This window comes from Schistocerca gregaria, chromosome 1 (genome assembly GCF_023897955.1).
Source record: "Schistocerca gregaria isolate iqSchGreg1 chromosome 1, iqSchGreg1.2, whole genome shotgun sequence".
In the NCBI taxonomy this organism is placed as follows: domain Eukaryota; kingdom Metazoa; phylum Arthropoda; class Insecta; order Orthoptera; family Acrididae; genus Schistocerca; species Schistocerca gregaria.
The window spans coordinates 518,780,653-518,802,395 of record NC_064920.1 but is presented as its reverse complement, the minus strand read 5'-3'; the positions used below and the strand labels follow the sequence as shown (position 1 = coordinate 518,802,395).

General features: G+C 43.4%; 1 protein-coding gene across 1 annotated transcript in view; it reads right to left on the bottom strand.

The window, feature by feature from the left end:
• The window catches only part of LOC126354677 (inter-alpha-trypsin inhibitor heavy chain H4-like), a 142,760-nt gene that overhangs the window by 69,234 nt on the left and 51,783 nt on the right, over positions 1–21,743 (bottom strand). Inside the window, exons 7-8 of the mRNA XM_050004482.1 lie at positions 18,413–18,616; positions 12,334–12,487 (exon numbers count right to left, since the gene is read on the bottom strand). Of these exons, the coding sequence (XP_049860439.1) occupies positions 12,334–12,487; positions 18,413–18,616 (358 nt within the window). The remainder of the gene's footprint in view (positions 1–12,333; positions 12,488–18,412; positions 18,617–21,743) is intronic.

Here is a 21,743-nt window from a genome sequence, read left to right as displayed (position 1 = left end):
CAGGCCTTCATTCTAGCGATCATGCGACTGTTACACATCTTGCGATCAAAGGTCTCGGTGAATGGGCGGGGCACTGATTACAATGCTATTTCAAGGTCAGTTCGTCACGGTTGCCCCCTTTCAATATTTTTGTATGCAATGGCCTTGGAACCCTGTCTATATGGTCTCAGAAGACGGCTGGAGGGAGTGCCGTTGCCACAACTGACCTTTCATTGCCGCGCTTATGCTGACGATGTGATGCTGGTGGCAAGGACAGACGACGAAGTACGTACGCCGTTGGCATGGATACAGCGATACGGGATGACGACTGGAAGCGTGCTTAATCTACAGAAGTCACGCTGCATGAATGTCGGTCGAGGTTTCCAACCGGGGGAGGAAAGCCCGCTCATGTTAATTAAGACCAAAAAACGGCTAGGTGTTACGTTCCACACGGATGTGCAGCGGACAGCAGCGGATAACTACCGACGCATATTGAAGCTGATGCGGACAATGGTGCTGTTACAGAAATTAAGAGCGTTGGATGTGATTCAGAGGGTGACCTATGTTAACGTGTACCTAGCACCGAGACTCACTCACGTAGCGCATGTCCTGCCTTTAACGTGCACAATGGCAACACGGATACAAGCAACTTTCGGAACTTACGTGAGTGTGGAACACATGTTCAAGATCCAATATACGACGCTTACGCTACCGCCTGGAGAGGGTGGACTTGATCTAGAGAACGTATATGAAAAGGCACGGGTGTTATTCGTCAGTACGATTTAACGACAGTGGCGCGGTCAATTCCGCAATATCTCGGGTGCGTTGGCCGATGTACTAGCGCCCTCTTCAACGCTGCCCCCAGTCAATGTGGGCCATATTTCACCGAACATGTCACATTTCAGGTTTTTTTTTTTTCAGCTTAGCTATGTCAGAGAATCCATCCCAACAACACGACTACCGACGACGCGAGATGTATACCAACTCTTACCTGCGCCGGTGCCCCAGAAATACCCTGGAAAAGAAGTACCCAGACAAGAACTGGCGACATATATGGCGCGTTATACGGAACGTTTATCTCCCAACGTCGGTAGGCTCAACATGGTATGTGGTGGTAAATAGGAAGTTCGCAACGAATCAATTGCGGCACGCGATTCGTTTGGCAGACACTCCACTATGTTTAGGCTGCGCAACAGTGGACACTGATGAACATCGCTTAGCATGTAGTGGGACGGCTCCGGTGTGGCACTTGGCACAACAGATTTTGGCGTTCCTGTTACGCTCCGCCCCTCACAGAATTTCAACAGGCACACTTTTTTTCCCCCAAGAATCTTATTTCCCAGTCCAAAAAAACCAATGCAGTGACATGGGTACGGGGAATGGTTGTGGGCTACGTCTATAACGAATCGGAAAAGGACCAAATGGATTTTTGGCATTTTCTCGATGGACACACGAAGCTGCAACAGCATAAGAAATATAGGCAAGACTTTGCTAATTACTTGCGACTTACATTTATCGACCCGCCGGCCAGATGTGGTGTGACGGGTGAGACATGAGATAGACGAAGAAGCCGAGACTGACATAGATCACACTTACGAACCCTTAGTTAATTTCGAGAAGGCGACCCAGTATTACACCAACGTCTGGAGAACGAGTCGATAGATGGCTTTCTTGCTCTATCGAATGTCGGGTCGTGAGCAGGTGTCGCCCCCGACACGAATTTCATTTCATTGCTACAGGACCATGTTTCTTTTGTATTTGTACTATCCGCGATGTCTTCATGTCTTTCATTTGGACATTTTGAGTTTCATTCATTTCCTTACTTAATTAATTTTCTAACTAGCCACTATTTGTCAACATTTGGACATTGTAGACACTATTTATGCGGTAGTACGACAAAATATATGTCAGCAAAGGTTGTAAGTCTGACATTGAATAAAAAATAATAATAATTGGTAGAGCACTTGCTCGCGAAAGGCAAAGGTCCCGAGTTCGAGTCACGGTCCTGCACACAGTTTTAATCTGCCATGAGGTTTCCTAGAAGCCGTAACTTAACTAAATACCTAGGAATTACAATTACGAACAACTTAAAATGGAACGAACACACTGGAAACGTTGCGGCGAAGGAGAACCGAAGATTGCGTTTCGCTGGCAGAACACTCAGAAGATGGATCTACTGAAGAGACTGCCAAGACTAAGCTTGTCCGTTTTCTTTTTGCGTATTGTTGCATGGATTAACGGAGTACATTCAGAAAGGTCAAAGGAGGGCAGCACGTTTTGTACTGTCAAGAAATAGGGGAGAGAGTGTGACGGACATGATACAGGATTTCGGGTGGACATATTAAAGCAAAGCGTTTCTCGTTGCAGCGGGATCTTCTCACGAAATTTCAATCACAGCTTTGTCCTCTGAATGTGAAAATATTTTGTTGACGCCAACCTACATAGGGAGAGCTCTCACTGGAGGATATAGGTGTTCGTTTTCCTTCGGGCTGTTAGAGAGTGGAATAACAGAGAATTATTGTGAAGGTGGTTCGATGATCCCTCTGCCAGGTACTTAAGCGTGAATTTCAGAGTATCCATGGAGATGCAGATGTATATGTAAAACAAAAAAATATTTTTTGTGCTGAAAAAATTAATACTTGAGGAGTTTGTACAAAAAAGTGCATAATTAATATTAAGAGAAATAAGCACAATGTTCGTTTAAAAATAGAGAATGAGCTACTCTGTAGTAGTAGTAGATAGGTCGTAGCTTATAAGCATCTTGTGTCTTCGTGTCTCTTGACATTCTTGTCTGTCTTGTGTATCTTACCGATCTTGTAAGCATGAATTATTTTCGGAGTGTAAAATATGTATGTCAAAGGGATTCGGTTTATTCTTTCATGAGAATTATTCGTCCACATATGAGCTCGAGATGTTAATTTTTCGAGCTCATGACGCTCACTAGCCAAGAATTCACATATGAAATAAGAGATTGAAAACAATTCGACATTTACAGAGAAAGTTAATTTTACTGTTCATAGGGAAAAAAGGGGATACGTTTTTAAAACATAAATATCAGTGATAGTGTGGGAATCCCTTCATTTAATTCCGAAGACTCATTAACGTCGTAGTACTCGATCAGAGACTTCTATTCCCGTAGCCAATTGAACAAGAGTGTGTACAATCACTGGCCCGGCTCTCGGTAAAATTTCAGTGTTATTTATGAACTTCAATTTACTTAATTTTGGGTCGGCGGTAATAAAATATTGTGGAATATTGTGGACTTTGCTTAAGAAAGTGACTAATAAATTAACAACAAGAACAGATAAGCATAAGCACTCTTTCTTATTTTTATGAGGTTACCCCAAACCTGACAATATAAAGCGATAAGAGAAGATTACGCAACCACCCTGGCCACGTCGCAACACCGAGGAGTAAAGTACAACAACACAAAGAAACATCAATCACTGTAGAAGGATGTTGAAAATCAGGTGAACTGATAAAGACTAAAAAGGTTCTCTGCACAATCAGTGACCAGAGAAACACGTGCAAAGATTGACAAGAAGAAGTGACTGGACGGTACATGCGTTATGAGTTCAAGGAACAATTTATATGGTACTTGACGGCCCTGTAGAGGGTTAACGCTGTAGGGGAATTCGGAAATTAGAACGTGTTGTGTATGCGATTTCAGTCTTTCTCGGCATATTCCACTGATGAATTCTTCTCAAGTTATCAGCTGAGTGGTGGCGTCCTCACCACTCGGCTATTAAACCCAGAAGAATTCATCAGAATGTGTTGTGGTCTTCAATTCGACGACTGATCTGAAGCAGCTCTCCATGGTACTCTATTCTGTGCAAGCCTCTTCATCTCCGAATAACTACTGCAATCTACATCCTTCTGAATCTACTTGGTGTATTCATCTCTTGGTTTCCCTCAAATAATAAACTGGTTGTCCCTTATGTCTCAGAATGTGTCCTATCAACCGATCCCTTCTTTTGGTAAAGTTGTGCAACAAATTTGTCTCCAGAATTCTGTTCAGTGCATCCTTATTTGTTACATGATCTACCTGCCTAATCTTTAGCATTGTTCTGTAATATTACACTGCAAAACATTTTACTCCTTTTTATATACACTGTCGTTCATGTTTCGCTTCCATACATGGCTAAATCTAAAAAAAAAAAAAAAAAAAAAAAAAAACTTCAAGAAAGAATTCCTATTCTCGATGTTAGCAAATTTCTTATCTTGAGAAACACTTTTCTTACTATTGGCAGTCTGTACTTTAAAAATCCTCTCTGCTTCAGCCATCACGAGTAATTTTCCTGCCAAAACAGAAAAACTCATCTACTCTTTCTAGTATCTCGTTTCCTACTCTAATCCCTCAGCATCACATGATTTAATTCGACTACATTCCATTATCCTTGTTTTGCTTTAGTTGCTGTTCATCTTACTTCTTCCTTTCAAGTGTCTACAGATTCCGTTCAAAAGCTCTTCTAAGTCAGTGTAATCGGCAAAAGTCAAGGTTTTTATTTCTTCTAAAAATGGTTCAAATGGCTCTGAGCACTATGGGACTTAACATCTGTGGTCATCAGTCCCCTAGAACTTAGAACTACTTAAACCTAACTAACCTAAGGACATCACACACATCCATGCCCGAGGCAGGATTCGAACCTGCGACCGTAGCAATCGCGCGGTTCCGGAGTGAAGCGCCTAGAACCGCTCGGCCACACCGGCCGGCTTTATTTCTTCTATCTCAACTTTTATTCGTGCCCCAAATATTTGTTTGGTTTCCTTTACCGCTTGCTCAATGTACAAGTTGATTAGTATCGGGGATAAGCTACAACCCTCCCTCACTCCCTTCTTAACCACTGCTTCCCTTTCATGCCCCTCGAATCTTATAACTGCTGTCTGGTTTCTGATAGTTGCAAAGAGCCTTTCGCTCCTTCTATTTTACCCCTGCTCCCTTCAGAATTTTAGAGGTAAAAGCAGAATATATCGAGCAAAACATTGGGAACCGTGGGTGCTGGGGCTACTATGAGATGAGGGGACTGGCACAGGAAAGGATTCCGTGAAGCGCTGTTCCAGTCCAGTCATACGACCGACTGGAGCCCTGATATTTAAGTAAGTGTAGACTGTGCACCCACGACATGTAGTAGAGAGATAGCAACGAGGAAGGTGGAAGCGCGCGTATCGGCAGGCGACAGTCAATTGAACTGGCGACGCCGGCGATTCGGAACAGTGGCCAGGACTCGTCAACGAGACTGCGTTTCTGCGCCGGCGCCAAGTTATTTTGCGCGAACTGTACCACCAGTCACCTCGTCACGCAATATTTCACGTAAGCTCAGGCGGAAGTATATCACAGGCTAAAGAAACCTTTTCCAAATTTTACTACACGCAATACAGGGTAATCCAACTATTTAACGCATGGCGATACATCGATAACAATAACAGAGTATGTGGACGAATTTTCAAAATTTCCATCGTTGTCGCCCAAGAGCAGTGAAGCGAAATCTGGTGCATGCATGTTGATGCATAAGTAGATATCTCCTGTCATACGTAAAATGACTGATTGCGTACATCAGCCATTTTATTTGTTAGAAGTTAACAAACGTCGTTTTGTCATAAACACGGAGAAGATTTTGTCAGCGATGAAATCAAAATTATCCAAATGTCAACAATATTCACAGATGGCCTCAGCAGTTCAAAGATACAGCATGTTTGCACGAAAAAAAAATTACCGGTTGGGCACGTTTAACGGCACAAAAAGTTGAAAGAATTACACGTTGTTCTTGTGACCAAGTTGAGTCAAATACGGCATCTAAAAAGTTTGTAAAAATGTTTCGAACATCCTTTAAAATATTCTCGAGTTCTTATAGGTTTATCGGTATATGTTGCAATAGTTATACTAATTTTAAATTACCCCTTACAATCAACTACATAAGATATTCATGTTTATTGGCGCAGTTGATATATAAGCCACGTACCAAAGTGACGTGCGTATAAGAATGCAGCCTTTAGGAGCTTATTATGAATTTATTGTTGTTATACAGGGTGGTTAGAAACAGATTCAAAATCTGTGAGGCAGTTCCACGATAGGCTGCGCAGAGAAGTAATCGTTAAAAAAAAATTCGAATACGTTGTTCCGTTTCCGAGTTAATTAGTATTGAAGTTAGCCAATCATGCCGTTGCGCGCGCAAATTCAAGCGGCCCGCCAGAGATGGTGTCACCACACGTGTTCTTCGTTCGGAAATGAGAGGGATACAAAAATTGGACTTCGGGTGGTAGTAACTATTGAACCAGAGCCAAAGGCTGAACAGCCTCGTGCGCTGTCGTCCTCGCTGTGAGAACAACTGATACTCATTGTGTCTGGCGAGCCGCGTGAATTTGCACACCCAACGGCATGATTGGCTGACTTCAATATTAATTAAGTCGGAAACGGCACAACGTCTCGAAATTCTTCTTAACAATTACTTTTGAGTACAACCTACCCTGCAACACCCTTACACGCTTTTCAGACTGCTTCTAACCACCCAGTATAGGGAGACTTGGAAAAGAAGGTAACTTTCGTGGCTCTTTATTAGGAATACTCTAGCAAAGGGAAATATTAATTTCCTTGTCACAAACTGGCGAAGATTACGCCAGGAGGCCGTTATTTTGTTACTGTTTGCAAAGTTCCTCTTTGCAACCCTGCTGGCGAGTATTTAACGCCAGAGAGATAGCTACGTAATTTATTAATATTTTCCTTAGTGTTTTACTGATTTCGGATTTATTCCCAGTCTTTTTTTCGTTATCAAGCAGTGTGCAGGAACAAGACTACAGGAACAAAGTAGAACTGTGATAACGATACGACACTCTCTAAGAAGAAAGCAAAGCAGGACGACAACCACACTAGTGAAAGATATGAAAAGAAGAAAATTTGCTGAACGAAGTGAAGAGCTTGACGAGGAGCAAAGGACGTCGAAATAAAAGTCAAATTACTTTAAAAAGTGTAGCCTGTTTAGTAGTGTGTCAGACTCTGAAACACACACAGGAGAAGATTTGCAATCCTTGATCTGGTACAACAGCCCATGGTCCTTGGACGGTATCTCACCCTCGTTTAAGTAAATCCTGGAATGGTTCCCGGTCTTTGCTCAGGAAATATGATACATACAAACAGTTAACATTTAATATCACTAAGAACAAAATTGCCACTACTCATAGAGAAATTGCGCACACTACTTCCTTCCCTTTGGTTACCTGACGACAGAAAGCTCATCAGGCCACAGAGTTAAAATTAAAATTTGCCATATCATGAAAACAGTGGACGTCACACGATGGATAAGCGCCAAAAAACGAGAGGTGCAGGATGTTACAGCATCAATGTACTGGATACCTCAAATTCGAAACACCAAACAGACAGTTATTGCAACACTCACCGAGAATCCAACTACCTGCAATATTTGCAACAACACCTAACCCACGTACTCACATAAATGTGAGACACTCCTCCTATTCCAAATAGAAACTGAGTATAGAATAAGAAGGGAAGGAGGTATATTTGGGAAAGGCCGAGACACACGGGAAGATTTCAGTTAGATCACATCATGGTCAGACAGATTCCGAAACTAGATAGAGATTCGGATCACAGTTTTTTAGTGATGAAGAGTAGGCTGAAATTTAAGAGATTAGTCAGAAAGAATCAATATGCAAAGAAGTGGAATACAGACGAACTAAGGTACTGAGAGTTATTCTTGAAGTTCTCCCAGGCTTCACATACTGCAGTAAGGAATAGTTCAGTGAGCACTTCAGCTAGAAGACGAATGGGCATCTCTAAAAGTGGCAATCAAGGAAGTTGGAAAGAAAAACGCAGATACAGAGAAGATAACTGCGAAGAAACCATGAGTAACACAAGAAATACTTCAGCTGATCGACGGAAGAGGAAATGCAAACAATTTTTAGGGAAATTAACGAATAAAAAAATGCAAGTCACAGGAATGGAATGAATTGGCAATGCAGGAAAGCTAGCTCGAAGTGGTTGCATGGAAAATGTGAAGAATTCGAAAAAGAAGTAACTGTCGGAAGGACTAACTCAGCACATAGAAAACGCAAAACGTCCTTCGGTGCCATTAATACCAAGGGTGCAATGAGAATTCCGCTGTTAAATGCAGAGGAAAGAGCGTATAGGTGGAAAGATTACTCTGGAGACATCCATGAGGGGGAAAACATGTCTGACGCCTTGACAGAAGAAGAAACAGGAGTCGATGTGGAAGAGTTAGGGGATCCAATATTAGAATCAGAATTTAAATGAGCTTTGGAACACTTAAGATCGAATAAGACACAAGGGATAGATAATATTCCATCAGAATTTCTAAAATCATTTAGGAAAGTGGCAACATGTTGGTGTATAGAATGTATGAGCCTGGCGATATACCATCTGGCTTTCGGAAAAGCAGCATCCACACGATTCCGAAAAGTGCAAGAAGCAACAAGTGAGAGATTTATTGCACAGTCATGATAACAGCTCATGCATCCTAGTTGATGACAGGAATAATACGCAGAAGAATGGAAAAGAAAAATGCTGATGTGTTGTATGACTCTCATTTTGTGGCTTTAGAAACGGTATCGGCGCCAGAGTGGCAACTCTGGCGTTGCAGTTGATAATGGGAGCAAAGCTAGAGAAAAATCAAGACACGTTCACAGGATTTGTCGACCTGTGCACAGCGTTCGGTAATATCAAATGGTTCAAGATGTTCGAAATTCTGAGAAAAATAGGGATGAGCTATAGCGAGAGACGAGTAATACGACCGATGGACCGAGCCAGCAGGACTAGCCACAGAAAAAGGGCATTCCTGGCCAACACAAGTCTACTAGAATCGAACATCGGCCTTAATTTTGAAGGCAAATTGCTGAGAATTTTTTTTCTGGATCACAGCATTGTATGGTAGTTGAACATGACTGTGGGAAAACTGGAATGGAAAAGAAAAGAAGCATTTGAGATGTGCCGCGACAAAGAATGTAGAAAATTAACTGGACTTACAAGGTAAGGAATGAAGAGGTTCTTCGCAGACTCGGCAAGCAAAGGAATGTTCGGTAAACGCTGATAAGAAGAAGGGACAGGACGGAACGACATCTGTTAAGATATCAGGGAATAACTTCCATTGTACCAAAGGGAGCTGTAGAGTTTAAAAACTATATACAGAGGTTAGGATACATCCAGGACGTGGGTTGGGATCGCAGCTCTGAGATGAAGTGAATGACACGGGTGGGAAATTCGTGGGGGGATGGGGGGCTGAAACCATTCAGAAGACTGATGAATAAAACAAAGGAAAGTAACCGTCTGTCAAAGAAAGAAGTACCAAGACTGCCACATTTCTTTGGTAAAAGTCAGATACTATAGGACAGTACTCCTTAAGCGATTTTTCCCTTCAAAGATGCCTGCATTTACTTTTCAGTCAGTGTGGGTTAGCTGAAGATAGATTTCTGGAGTCTTGAATTAGGTCTTAGGGTCGAGCACGGAGTTGCATGATAGCACTGAGCAGTAATTAATATGACATGTGAGAGTAATTCAAACGATGAGTAAGGTGGGGAAACGTACCGCTGGTGAAGAGACTGTGGTAGGAAATTATTACCGAGGTAACAACGTGATTCAGAGTAAGTGAAACAATTACGGATAACGTAAGCGCGTCATTAATAAGAAATATTAGCTTATGTCATTTACACTAAATCTCTCGGGTATAACTGTACTCTTTAAATCAAGATGAACAGTAAACTACTTTCTATAAATATCATTTAATAACAATCCAAAATACTTGTCCATAGTGAAGGTTTCTATCGAAATAATGGTGAAGAGTGTGAGTAATAACTTCAACTGTTGGGCTTTAGACTTCATGCTTGTCAAATACTCACTTTATTACTTGCTTGACTTGGTCTAAATTATATAACACGGAGTTTCTACTACAGTTGATCATCTGAATTAATATTGCTGATGATTATTTAAATTGAGCAATAACTGCGTGGCTCCTGCCGACAGAGGTTCGAGTCCTCCCTCGGGCATGGGTGTTTGTGTTGTCCAAGGCGTAAGTTAATTTAAGTTAGATTAAGTAGTGTGCAAGCTTAGGGACCGATGACCTAAGCAGTTCGGTCTCATAAGATATTACCAAAAAACTTTTTGTCAACGTTCGTGTTTTTAGTTGTATAAGAACTCCACCACCAAAATAAAAATAATGAAGTCTCATTGCCTTAATTAAACCGGGGCATATAGCATCCGTAAAAACATAGGGACAGGACTAGGGGCTAAAATTTTTCAGAACAGTCCAATAATCACAGGGAAGAAGGGCATGGACGAAATAATTCTTTCCAGTAGGTAACAGGTCAGTTAGTTGTGGAGATACTGCAACATGTCAACATTCAGCATCTTTTCTTTCAGTGACAGTCCATATCTAGTTAGTAATTACCTGGTGTTTATACAGTCCCGAAGCAGCATCCGAAGACAGGTAGTGACCACCGAGTAGGTACATATTGAATAGGGACTGATACTTGCACCAGTGTTACGAGAAAAAACATATAACTCGTTGAATTAAGCTCTTCAGTTTCTCTTGGATAAGACAGCTACAGTAACTCAGGCTGAATTACTTTCGTTCTCTTACCATCAGACACGGAAGAACGTAATTCAACATCTACATCTACATCCATACTCCGCAAGCCACCTGACGGTGTGTGGCGAGGGTACCTTGAGTACCTCTATCGGTTCTCCCTTCTATTCCAGTCTGGTATTGTTCGTGGAAAGAAGGATTGTCGGTATGCTTCTGTGTGGGCTTTAATCTCTTTGATTTTATCCTCATGGTCTCTTCGCGAGATATACATAGGAGGGAGCTATATACTGCTTGACTCTTCGGTGAAGGTAAGTTCTCGAAATTTCAACAAAAGCCCGTACCGAGCTACTGAGAGTCTCTCCTGCAGAGTCTTCCACTGGAGTTTATCTGTCATCTCCGTAACGCTTTCGCGATTACTAAATGATCCTGTAAAGAAACGTGCTGATCTCCGTTGGATCTTCTCTATCACTTCTATTAATCCTATCTGGTGCGGTTCCCACACTGCTGAGCTGTATTCAAGCAGTGGGCGAACAAGTGTACTGTAACCTAATTCCTTTGTTTTCGGACTGCATTTCCTTAGGATTCTTCCAATGAATCTCAGTCTGGCATCTGCTTTACCGACGATCAACTTTATATGATCATTCCATTTTAAATCACCCCTAATGCGTACTCCCATATAATTTATGGAATTAACTGCTTCCAGTGCTGACCTGCTATATTTTAGCTAAATGATAAGGGATCTTTCTTTCTATGTATTCACAGCACATTACACTTTTCTACATTGAGATTCAACTGCCATTCCCTGCACCATGCGTCAATTCGCTGCAGATCCTCCTGCATTTCAGTACAATTTTCCAGTGTTACAACCTCTCGATATACGAAGGCATCATCTGCAAAAAGCATCAGTGAACTTCCGATGTCATCCACGAGGTCATTTATGTATATTGTGAATAGCAACGGTCCTATGACACTCCCCTGCGGCACACCTCAAATCACACTTACTTCGGAAGACTTCACTCCATTGAGAATGCCATGCTGCGTTCTTTTATCTAGGAACTCTTCAATCTAATCACATAATTGGTCTGATAGTCCATTTGCTCTTACTTTGTTCATTAAACGACTGTGGGGAACTGTATCGAACGCCTTGCGGAAGTCAAGAAACACGGCATCTACCTGTAAACCCGTGCCTATGGCCCTCTGAGTCTCGTGGACGAATAGCGCGAGCTGGGTTTCACACGACTGTCTTTTTCGAAGCCCATGCTGGTTCCTACAGAGTAGATTTCTAGTCTCCAGAAAAGTCATTATACTCGAAAATAATACGTGTTCCAAAATTCTACAACTGATCGACGTTAGAGTTATAGGTGTATAGTTCTGCACATCTGTCCGACGTCCCTTCTTGAAAACGGGGATGACCTGTGCCTTTTCCAATCCTTTGGAACGCTACGCTCTTCTAGAGACCTACGGTACACCGCTGCAAAAAGGGGGGCAAGTTCCTTCGCGTACTCTGTGTAAAGTCGAACTAGTATCCCATCAGGTCCAGCGGCCTTTCCTCTTTTGAGTGATTTTAATTGCTTCTCTACCCCTCTGTCGTCTATTTCGATATCTACCATTTTGTCATCTGTGGTATAATGTGCGACATGTTGGTTCTTGTAACATCTGAGCAGTATCAGTCCCTATTCAATACGATATACATTAGGTTGTCACTACAAACCTCCGAAGGATTTTACGAGACTGTACAAACATTGCGCTGAAGTTAATGTCAGAATCTGACAAGGAACTCGGAGTATTCTCAGAGTGCACAGCTCACCTCCCCCGGCCTCCAGAGATGTGACGTAGTCCTTAGCGAGGACGACGTTTTCAGGGGTGGCGGCGACCACAGCGGCGGTGACGTTGAGTGCGCCGGACACGTGCTGGTCTGACGAGGAGGAAGGGACCTTCACGCCGGCACCCGGCCACCACACCTGTCGACAAAGCGAATGTATTCCCCTGTGTAACGCGACACGTTTTCAGAGGGTTGCCGTGAATATATAGAACAAAGGTGTAGAACAGGAGAGATGAAGCTACCAAAAATCACAAATTAATTCACTGTATTCTTTGTGCAACTGTGAGCAAGATGTATATTTTACACTTCCTAAAAAAATGGGAAGTATCCAGAAGACATGGTCGGATATCAATAATACTTCGTACAAACCATTTGCAAATAAATAACTGATTAGATTTGCAATTGAATGTGAGAGGCAGAACAGCCGCCGAGTGCAATATTTTTGTTCGTGATTAGTGGTGTTAACGAGCCTGAGAGGGCCAATAAGAGGCGTGAACAGCGTCAAATATTGACTAATAACTGTGAAGGACATGCAAATGCCGCCTTCTCATGAAAGACAACGTAATGGTACCATGACAGGCTTTGAAAAGGACCTCTTGTCGATCTCCGTTTCGCCAGCTGGTAGAATGGCAAATTATCAAGGTTTGTGTAGCGGTCTGAATTGACAGTAAATCGATGATCGATTACGTGGGAATTCAAGGACAGCGAACTCGTCGCCAAGATTCCCGTCGGCCATGTCTGGTCACCGAACGGAGGATGGCCGTATTGTGCACCAAACATGTTGTAATCCCTTCCACCTGTGTCTGCCAACCTTGAACGAGTAATTGCCTGCCTGCGAAATTCTGTGTCATCCTGCACCAAGGTTTGGAGAACAGCAACAGCCAGAAATGGCAATCAGCATCGTAGGGTGATCTGCAGAAGTATCACACAAAGGCCACGAGGAGGAAATTTCTGAGAATATATGTTTGGCGCGCAGTACTATGTATGGTAGTGAAACGTGGACTGTGGGGAATGTGCTGGTGCAAGCTGTCGCCAGCACACCAATTTTGCCAGTTTCATTATAAGTGCCATAATGTGTGATTCTGTAGTTTCCATACTGTCATTATACTGAAAACAGTGCAATAAAGCTTAACCGCAAATACTATGAAGATGCAGCTACGAACGATTCCCCATTTTATGCGGTAATTACGCTTAGTGACTGGGTGTTGTGCACTTGAGCAAGGAAGCTTAAGCTAAATATATGTGAGCGAAAATAATCGCCATTAAATTTTCTGCCTGTTTTTGTGAGGAAATAAGAATATTGAAATAAATTTAAGAAGTTACATACTATATGTAGTCACAGTCACTATATGTAGTCACACTTCAACAATTTTTGGAATGTCCATTTTTTGGGTAAGCAGTCATTACAAATATAGTATTCGTGGAACTTCTCCAGTATTGGCAGCCTGATTGCAATCAGAGAATCCAACACAGCTGTACTATAACTTTTTGACTTTACCTACTTCTCCACAGATGCAGCAATAGGTTCTTTACAACGCGTTGCGCGACTTCAATGCATCATTAAACAGTTTATAATTATTATCATCAATGACTCTGGTGTTTTGTTCTTACTTATGTTTTTCCTTTTCTTCTCTTCAGGCTGAAGGTTAGGCAGCCATGTATAGTTTCCCCGTTGCTGTTCTTCAAGTCTGTTGCTTCTTGCCATTCATTACTTTTTCCTTCGTTATCAGACTCTTTTCCACGGTGGCGCCGCCTGTTCTCTTTCAGCGCACCATTACTACAGTTTGCCATTAGATACAAACGCGAATAGAATCTGTATGCTTTGCTGTTATATTTATAGAGCAAATCTAAGCAATGACACAATGAATTTCAAGCTCTGAGAATATACTCAGATAAAAGTAAATCAGTAATAATAGTAAACCTACTTTCTTCTTTTCTGTCTGCCGAAAGTAATAGGAAAGTGGCATTTTTCATTTGTCTCACGCATTCCACTATTCAGATGGCGCCTGTATTCTTGTTTCCGTTTGTTACCTTCAGGAATCAGAAGAGGGCAGCAGTACTCAGAAGTTATTTTTATCGCTAACTGCCGGTACTGGATGTGTGTGATTGGCAGCCGCTCACAATCACCCAACTCTGCCTTACTAAAAAATAAAATAAAGTGAAATGAAATAAAATCACGTAGACGGAACAGCTAGTAGCATCTCCTGGAGCATATACACTCCTGGAAATGGAAACAAGAACACATTGACACCGGTGTGTCAGACCCACCATACTTGCTCCGGGCACTGCGAGAGGGCTGTACAAGCAATGATCACACGCACGGCACAGCGGACACACCAGGAACCGCGGTGCTGGCCGTCGAATGGCGCTAGCTGCGCAGCATTTGTGCACCGCCGCCGTCAGTGTCAGCCAGTTTGCCGTGGCATACGGACCTCCATCGCAGTCTTTAACACTGGTAGCATGCCGCGACAGCGTGGACGTGAACCGTATGTGCAGTTGACGGACTTTGAGCGAGGGCGTATAGTGGGCATGCGAGAGGCCGGGTGGACGTACCGCCGAATTGCTCAACACGTGGGGCCTGAGGTCTCCACAGTACATCGATATTGTCGCCAGTGGTCGGCGGAAGGTGCACGTGCCCGTCGACCTGGGACCGGACCGCAGCGACGCACGGATGCACGCCAAGACCGTAGGATCCTACGCAGTGCCGTAGGGGACCGCACCGCCACTTCCCAGCAAATTAGGGACACTGTTGCTCCTGGGGTATCGGCGAGGACCATTCGCAACCGTCTCCATGAAGCTGGGCTACGGTCCCGCACACCGTTAGACCGTCTTCCGCTCACGCCCCAACATCGTGCAGCCCGCCTCCAGTGGTGTCGCGACAGGCTTGAATGGAGGGACGAATGGAGACGTGTCGTCTTCAGCGATGAGAGTCGCTTCTGCCTTGGTGCCAATGATGGTCGTATGCGTGTTTGGCGCCGTGCAGGTGAGCGCCACAATCAGGACTGCATACGACCGAGGCACACAGGGCCAACACCCGGCATCATGGTGTGGGGAGCGATCTCCTACACTGGCCGTACACCTCTGGTGATCGTCGAGGGGACACTGAATAGTGCACGGTACATCCAAACCGTCATCGAACCCATTGTTCTACCATTCCTAGACCGGCAAGGGAACTTGCTGTTCCAACAGGACAATGCACGTCCGCATGTATCCCGTACCACCCAACGTGCTCTAGAAGGTGTAAGTCAACTACCCTGGCCAGCAAGATCTCCGGATCTGTCCCCCATGAGCATGTTGGGACTGGATGAAGCGTCGTCTCACGCAGTCTGCACGTCCAGCTTGAACTCTGGTCCAACTGAGGCGCCAGGTGGAAATGGCATGGCAAGCCGTTCCACAAGGCTACATCCAGCATCTCTACGATCGTCTCCATGGGAGAATAGCAGCCTGCATTGCTGCGAAAGGTGGATATACACTGTACTAGTGCCGACATTGTCCATGCTCTGTTGCCTGTGTCTATGTGCCTGTGGTTCTGTCAGTGTGATCATGTGATGTATCTGACCCCAGGAATGTGTCAATAAGGTTTCCCCTTCCTGGGACAATGAATTCACGGTGTTCTTATTTCAATTTCCAGGAGTGTAGTTAATGTGCCACGGCATTGAATAATACTGAGAAAATAAGTGTCAAAGCTTGCACTCTGTAAAATACCTTATGTAGAATGTTTGTTGAAGTAATGTTTTAAGTATTGATATGAACGTAAACTATGATTATTCTGTACTTAAAACACAAGGCGTCCGTTTTCAGTGGTGCTGTCTAACGATTATGGCATAAAATTGTACAAAAGATTTTTGAAGTTTAATAACAAAATCGTTGTCCTAATTGGAAGATTTGCAATTAAAAGCACATTGACGGTCTTCGCATAGTTGTCGGCCTGTTGTTATCAACTAGCCGCTATGTTACATTAAAAAGTTAACCGCCTAAAAAGGGAAAGCAGTCTTCACTAATCGGAAAGCTCATAAAACACAGGATCGTGAAATCTTCACAGGAAATCACAATGAAAACAAGAAAATGCTTGCAGTTGTCCTTCAGTGTCTAATTTAAGTACGAACTCGAGATTTTTACTTATTCCATCGTAAGGACAATGGCGATAGATGAAGGGATTGAAAGCTCGAGTTTTCTCAAGTTTTACGCATGAAAAACTGAATATTTCATGTAATAAATTCATTGCGAGAAGCCACTGTAAGATGTGAACTATTTGGTTCTTCGAAGTCAGGCAATCACTCATAAAATTAGCGTCGACCAGATACGTCAGTCCCACATTTTTAAGTCTTTGCATATGGTTGTCCATTGCTTCCTCCGATCTGTTACGGCATCTCAAGTGTGTATGTTTGTCGTGTGGATGACTTCGATGAGTGCGTGTACAGTTTGCTGTTGGGTTTGTGTCGTTATGGATGAAAGTAAGGAGCAGTGAGACCCGGTGCCCGCACACAGTCTACTCCCCTCGAATAGCACCAAGGGGACAGCAGTGCCTAATGTCACCATCCGACTCATGGATCAGCATCTACAGTGTCACTTGTCCTCACTCCATGAGGCACTGCTGAAATTTTAGAATTTAATTTACTGATACAAAAGCTGGTGATCACTTTAAACACCATTCCTCGTCACCTTGTCTTAGGAAGTACTGGGCGTAAAAATTTCTACCATCACCAATACTCGAACTGGACACCTCAAAACTGTGTGTTGGATACCTCTGCTATGACGACGGGTTTTAGTTAGACACGAATGAAAATTTACATCCTACTGAAGTCAGTGATTTATCAAAACTGAGGAAAAATGAGTACCATACTACAATTAATATTTGCTTGTTTGGTTAATAGTATGGCACTAAAACAGCACAAAGTAGGAATATAAATTTACTTTGTCATAATAAAAGAGCTACAGATTGGTGTTAAAAGAAAAATCTGTCTATCTTAATTTTAATTCAAAAAGGTATCGTACATAACCCAACAACAAATGGACAGAACACGTGTACACGTGGAACTGCCAGAAAATTCCTTTTGTAACTTATCAAAATTTTTAAAGTTAGTTATAAAACATGGAAAATTTGTAAATGGATTCCTAACAAAAAAGTTTCTCCAAAAAGTAGCAATAGACAATGTGGTAGTATTCTGATATTATATGAATAGCATCCAAAGACACTACAAACATACTTTTTTGTCTGTGGTTGTAATTATTATCAAAATATGTTGAGCTGATAAAGCTGTAAATGCAAAATATTCAATGCATGAATATTGTCCATGTTGCCAAAGTCAGCAGAACAGATTGGGAAATCCATTACCGCGATCAGCTAACTGAAATACGTTATATACTTGTACCATGTTACTGTGTATATGAGGATGATTTACTCGTTTAGGATGTGAGGCATGGTTACGTATGTGCAGGGCAGAAGAAAGAAGATAGAATGCTTTCTTTTGAGGTAATAGTTTAAATTATAGAGTTTGTTTTTGAATAAATGCCTACGTTAAACATCATTATGTTATTAATCATCAAATTTATAAATTTTTATGTACAATTGTAAGTAATAATCGTAAGACAACTTCAGTGAAGACGGAGGTCCTAGATTTAAGTAGAGAATAATAACAGGTTACGTTATGTTAGCACTGAATACGATACTCAAACATTCTACGTAAGTTATTTTACAGAGTCTAAGCTTTGATTCCTCTTTTGTCAGCACAGCTTAACGCAGTGCCATATTAACACCTTGTTTCAGCAGTTGCCACTAGCTGTCCTGTTGCAGCCATGTTTAAAATCTTGTCCTGTCAAAGGTTTTTCAGAGATACGTTTCGTTACGTTTCTTTCCTATTTTTGATAAAGCAGAATTATTGATTCAGCGTACTTTACACATAATTATCTTATTAACATCGCAAAAACTTTTGTCACTGCCTATATGCATAAGGAACCATCCTTGTGAGAAAATAAATTAGTATTAAGGGACAAACACATAATTCCCGAGATATATGAGATCTCCGATGCTTTCGGCCGCACGTAAACGTATGTTCATCCTTACCTGCGATTCAGAGGAGAACGTGATGAGCGTGAAGTTGTCCCGCGGGCGCAGCTCGTCCAGGATGGAGCCCATGGCCTGCCTCAGCTGCTCTATCTTGCGCCCGCCCATCGACCCACTCACGTCCAGCACGAACACGACGTACTTGGGCAGCGGCGGGAGGTCCGGCGGCGAGTAGAAGTGCACGAAGTATCCGTCATCACTCACCTGCTCAGAGGAAATATTGCAACACCGTCGGTGTTCCCTTACAGCAACTGTGGCACAGCGACATGGCAGTACTAAGTAGTAGCCTGGAAAAGCAACGTTATCCAAACGAGAAAGATCTGGTGGCCACAGCGAAAGGAGAGCGCAGATAAAAGTAAACAACTGAGTGCCGTTAGCAATGAAGCAACCTACAACAGAGTAGGCAGTGTCATGCTACAGGGAAAAGGTCCTCCGACGTTGTAAAAGAGAAACGTACATATCTGACTGGTGTCTGTTCTGTCGGACATGTCCGCACAACAGACGCCACTCAGATAGCTACGTTTATGAAAGAAGAGGGGCACGCCTCCACAATGTTTGTTTCAGTGCGGATATATCATCCCAACTCCCATGGAAATCAAGATTTGAAAAGGGATGCTGCATTGCAGTGTGCAGTATGTTAGAAATTTTACTCGGTCAGGGACCACGTCCACGTGTTCGAAGCGGTTGCTGTTCAAGAATCAGTACGAGATCCTCACTCTCCCGCGGTGCAGGGGCGGTTTAGGCTTGTACCATGTCCCTGACAAAGCGATAGCCCTTTTTGTCAGCTCTCAAGGTGCTGTGGCGCCGTTGTCCCACGTTCCTCGCCAACCTGTTGCTGGAAGCCCTAGCACCACACTCTCTCTCGGCCCGTATCTAGCTTACAGACATCCTACCGCCCTTCTTTTCCTTCCGCCATTTTTTCCTCGAACTGTTCTATGTCCGTACTGCTTCACTGCCAACGCGCCTCATGCCTATGCGAACTACAACTTTCTTCACCAACAGAGGACACCGAATGTGGTTGATGGAAAGCATTTCCACGCCGACCGGAGTGCCGTCTGGTTAACGGTATGCGCTCCTTATCTTGCCCCTGACGTCCAGTCTACATGGTACCTTACGGTGAATTAGAAGCAAGTTTACCGGTTATGCCTTCGCGGGATCCACCTTTCCGGACTCGGGATACTTCCCACAAACGACGACGAGCTCCTTGAAAGGGATTTGAGGACACGCAGGTCACTACTTGTTTGCTATCGGCAAGAAAGAGACCTTCATTTTCGGCATATCGAAGCGGAGTCTCTCAATAAGGTGGTTTCCCTTTTGAGCAAAACTTGCCACCCAGTTTGTAGCTTTCGTGCTTGTGGTCGTCCTGACGATATCCTGTGTCCATCACACCCCACCAGTCTTTCAATGTGATCCAGTTATCTTTCATAGGAATATCTTCCTTTAAACTGATCAGGAACTACAGGTCAATCTGAAACGAAGGGGCGTTCATTTTATTTGGGGTGCGCAGAAAAGTCGTACAGACAATGGCACCAATACCGGTATATTTATTCTGTCTGAGAAAGATACCCTTCCAGGAAGATCAAGGTTATATCTTATCAGTGTGACGTGAAGCCATACATCCCACCACCCATGAGGTGCTTTTGGTGCTTGCGTTTTGAGCACATGTCTTCCTGATGCGCGGTGGGCCCTATGTGTGGTGACTGGGGACACCCACCCCACGAGGGGAGCCCCTGTGCTGTACTATCTGTGTGTGTTCAGTGTCACGGCCTTGACTCTCCACGCTCACCAGGCCTCCCAGCTAATAAAAAAGGAAACAAGACAAAGGAGTTACAGGAGTATGGCTGAAGCTCATCAGAAATTTGACCGACTTTGTCCTGTTTGATGACGTCTGCTTTTGCCTCTATTACTTCCTTTCACTATCCTCCCTCTTCTTTACCTCAGTCCAGCCCCCCTCTCTTCTACCTTTTCCTGGGAATTCCCACATCCTTACCTCTGGGTGCCACTCCCCCTCCCTGACCGAAGAAATGCCCCACTTCTACGGCGCCCGCCAATGATAGGGCTCGCTCAGAGGATGCCTCTTTCAGGTCAGAGGCCAGGTGCCACACTTCAGCCAAGGGGCACCCATTTTTTCATAAGATAATTTCAACAGCCATAAAGTTTTTTTTATAAAATGCATTTTAACCAACAGCTGTTTATTTGTACTTTTATATACCGGTTTCAGTTATTAACCATCGTCCAGGATGTAGGGTACAACAGATTTAACTTGATAATTTCGTTATTGTTCAGCTTCAGAGGAGTTTGGAATGATTTAAACTAACCTGTTGTACCCTACATCTTGGACAGTGGCTAATAACTGGAACCGTTAGATGACTAATAGGACAAGTAAACAGCTGATGGTTAAAATACATTTTATAGAATGGCACACACGGTGTGTGTGCCTAGAGTTCGCCTGCTCTCTTTCAGTTCCCGATCTAACAGAAGCCTGCTCTCTCTCTGTGCCCTCCCTCCTCACCTTATGAAAGAGAAGATGAAGAACAAATGGTGACTCAATGTCATAACTGGCTGCAGTCCTTTTGCTTCCCATCTGGATTACCGTTTCTGTCCTTATTCAGTAGAACTATAATGGATACTGCCGTCACCTCCCAGAGTGCAATCCCTTATTGCCCTCTACATAGCAGCTCCAGGAATCTCACTGTTGTAATGCTCAGTCACACACCCTTTGTGGGTTCTGTGCTTTCTGTCGGAAACGGATTGGTCCTTTGAGAGCTGCCAGTGGTGTCCACACTTTGGTCCGTATGGATATTGTTATTACATGGATCCCATTCCATACCACACTGGAAGCAGATGCTGTCCAGGTCCACTTGGACTCTGCAATCACAGTTTGCAATCCTTATCTCCTTCCTGACAGCCCTAACTGGCTTCTTCAGCAGCTCCCCTTTCTCTTCCTCTTCCTTGGGGATTTGAATGCACATCACCTTTTGTGAGGCAGTGCTTTTTCATCTAGTCATGAATTTCTCTCTGATCATTTTCTTTGGGACCAAGACCTGTGTCTTTGTAATAATGGTTCCCCTACTCGTTGTAGTGTTGCACTTTCTCTGCCATTGATCTTTCAGTCTCATCTCCTTCTCTTCTTCCTTCCTTACACTGGTTACAACACGATGACCTGTGGGACAAAGATCACTTCCCGTTGATTATCTCGTACCCTTCCCGCCTCCTGATGACCAGATTACCCCACTGGGCTTTCCATCGTGCCTCTATATACCTCCCAGGCAGTTTCTCCGCAACCTTTACTGAGTTCTATTGATGAAGTCGCCTGTGATCTCAAATGGTT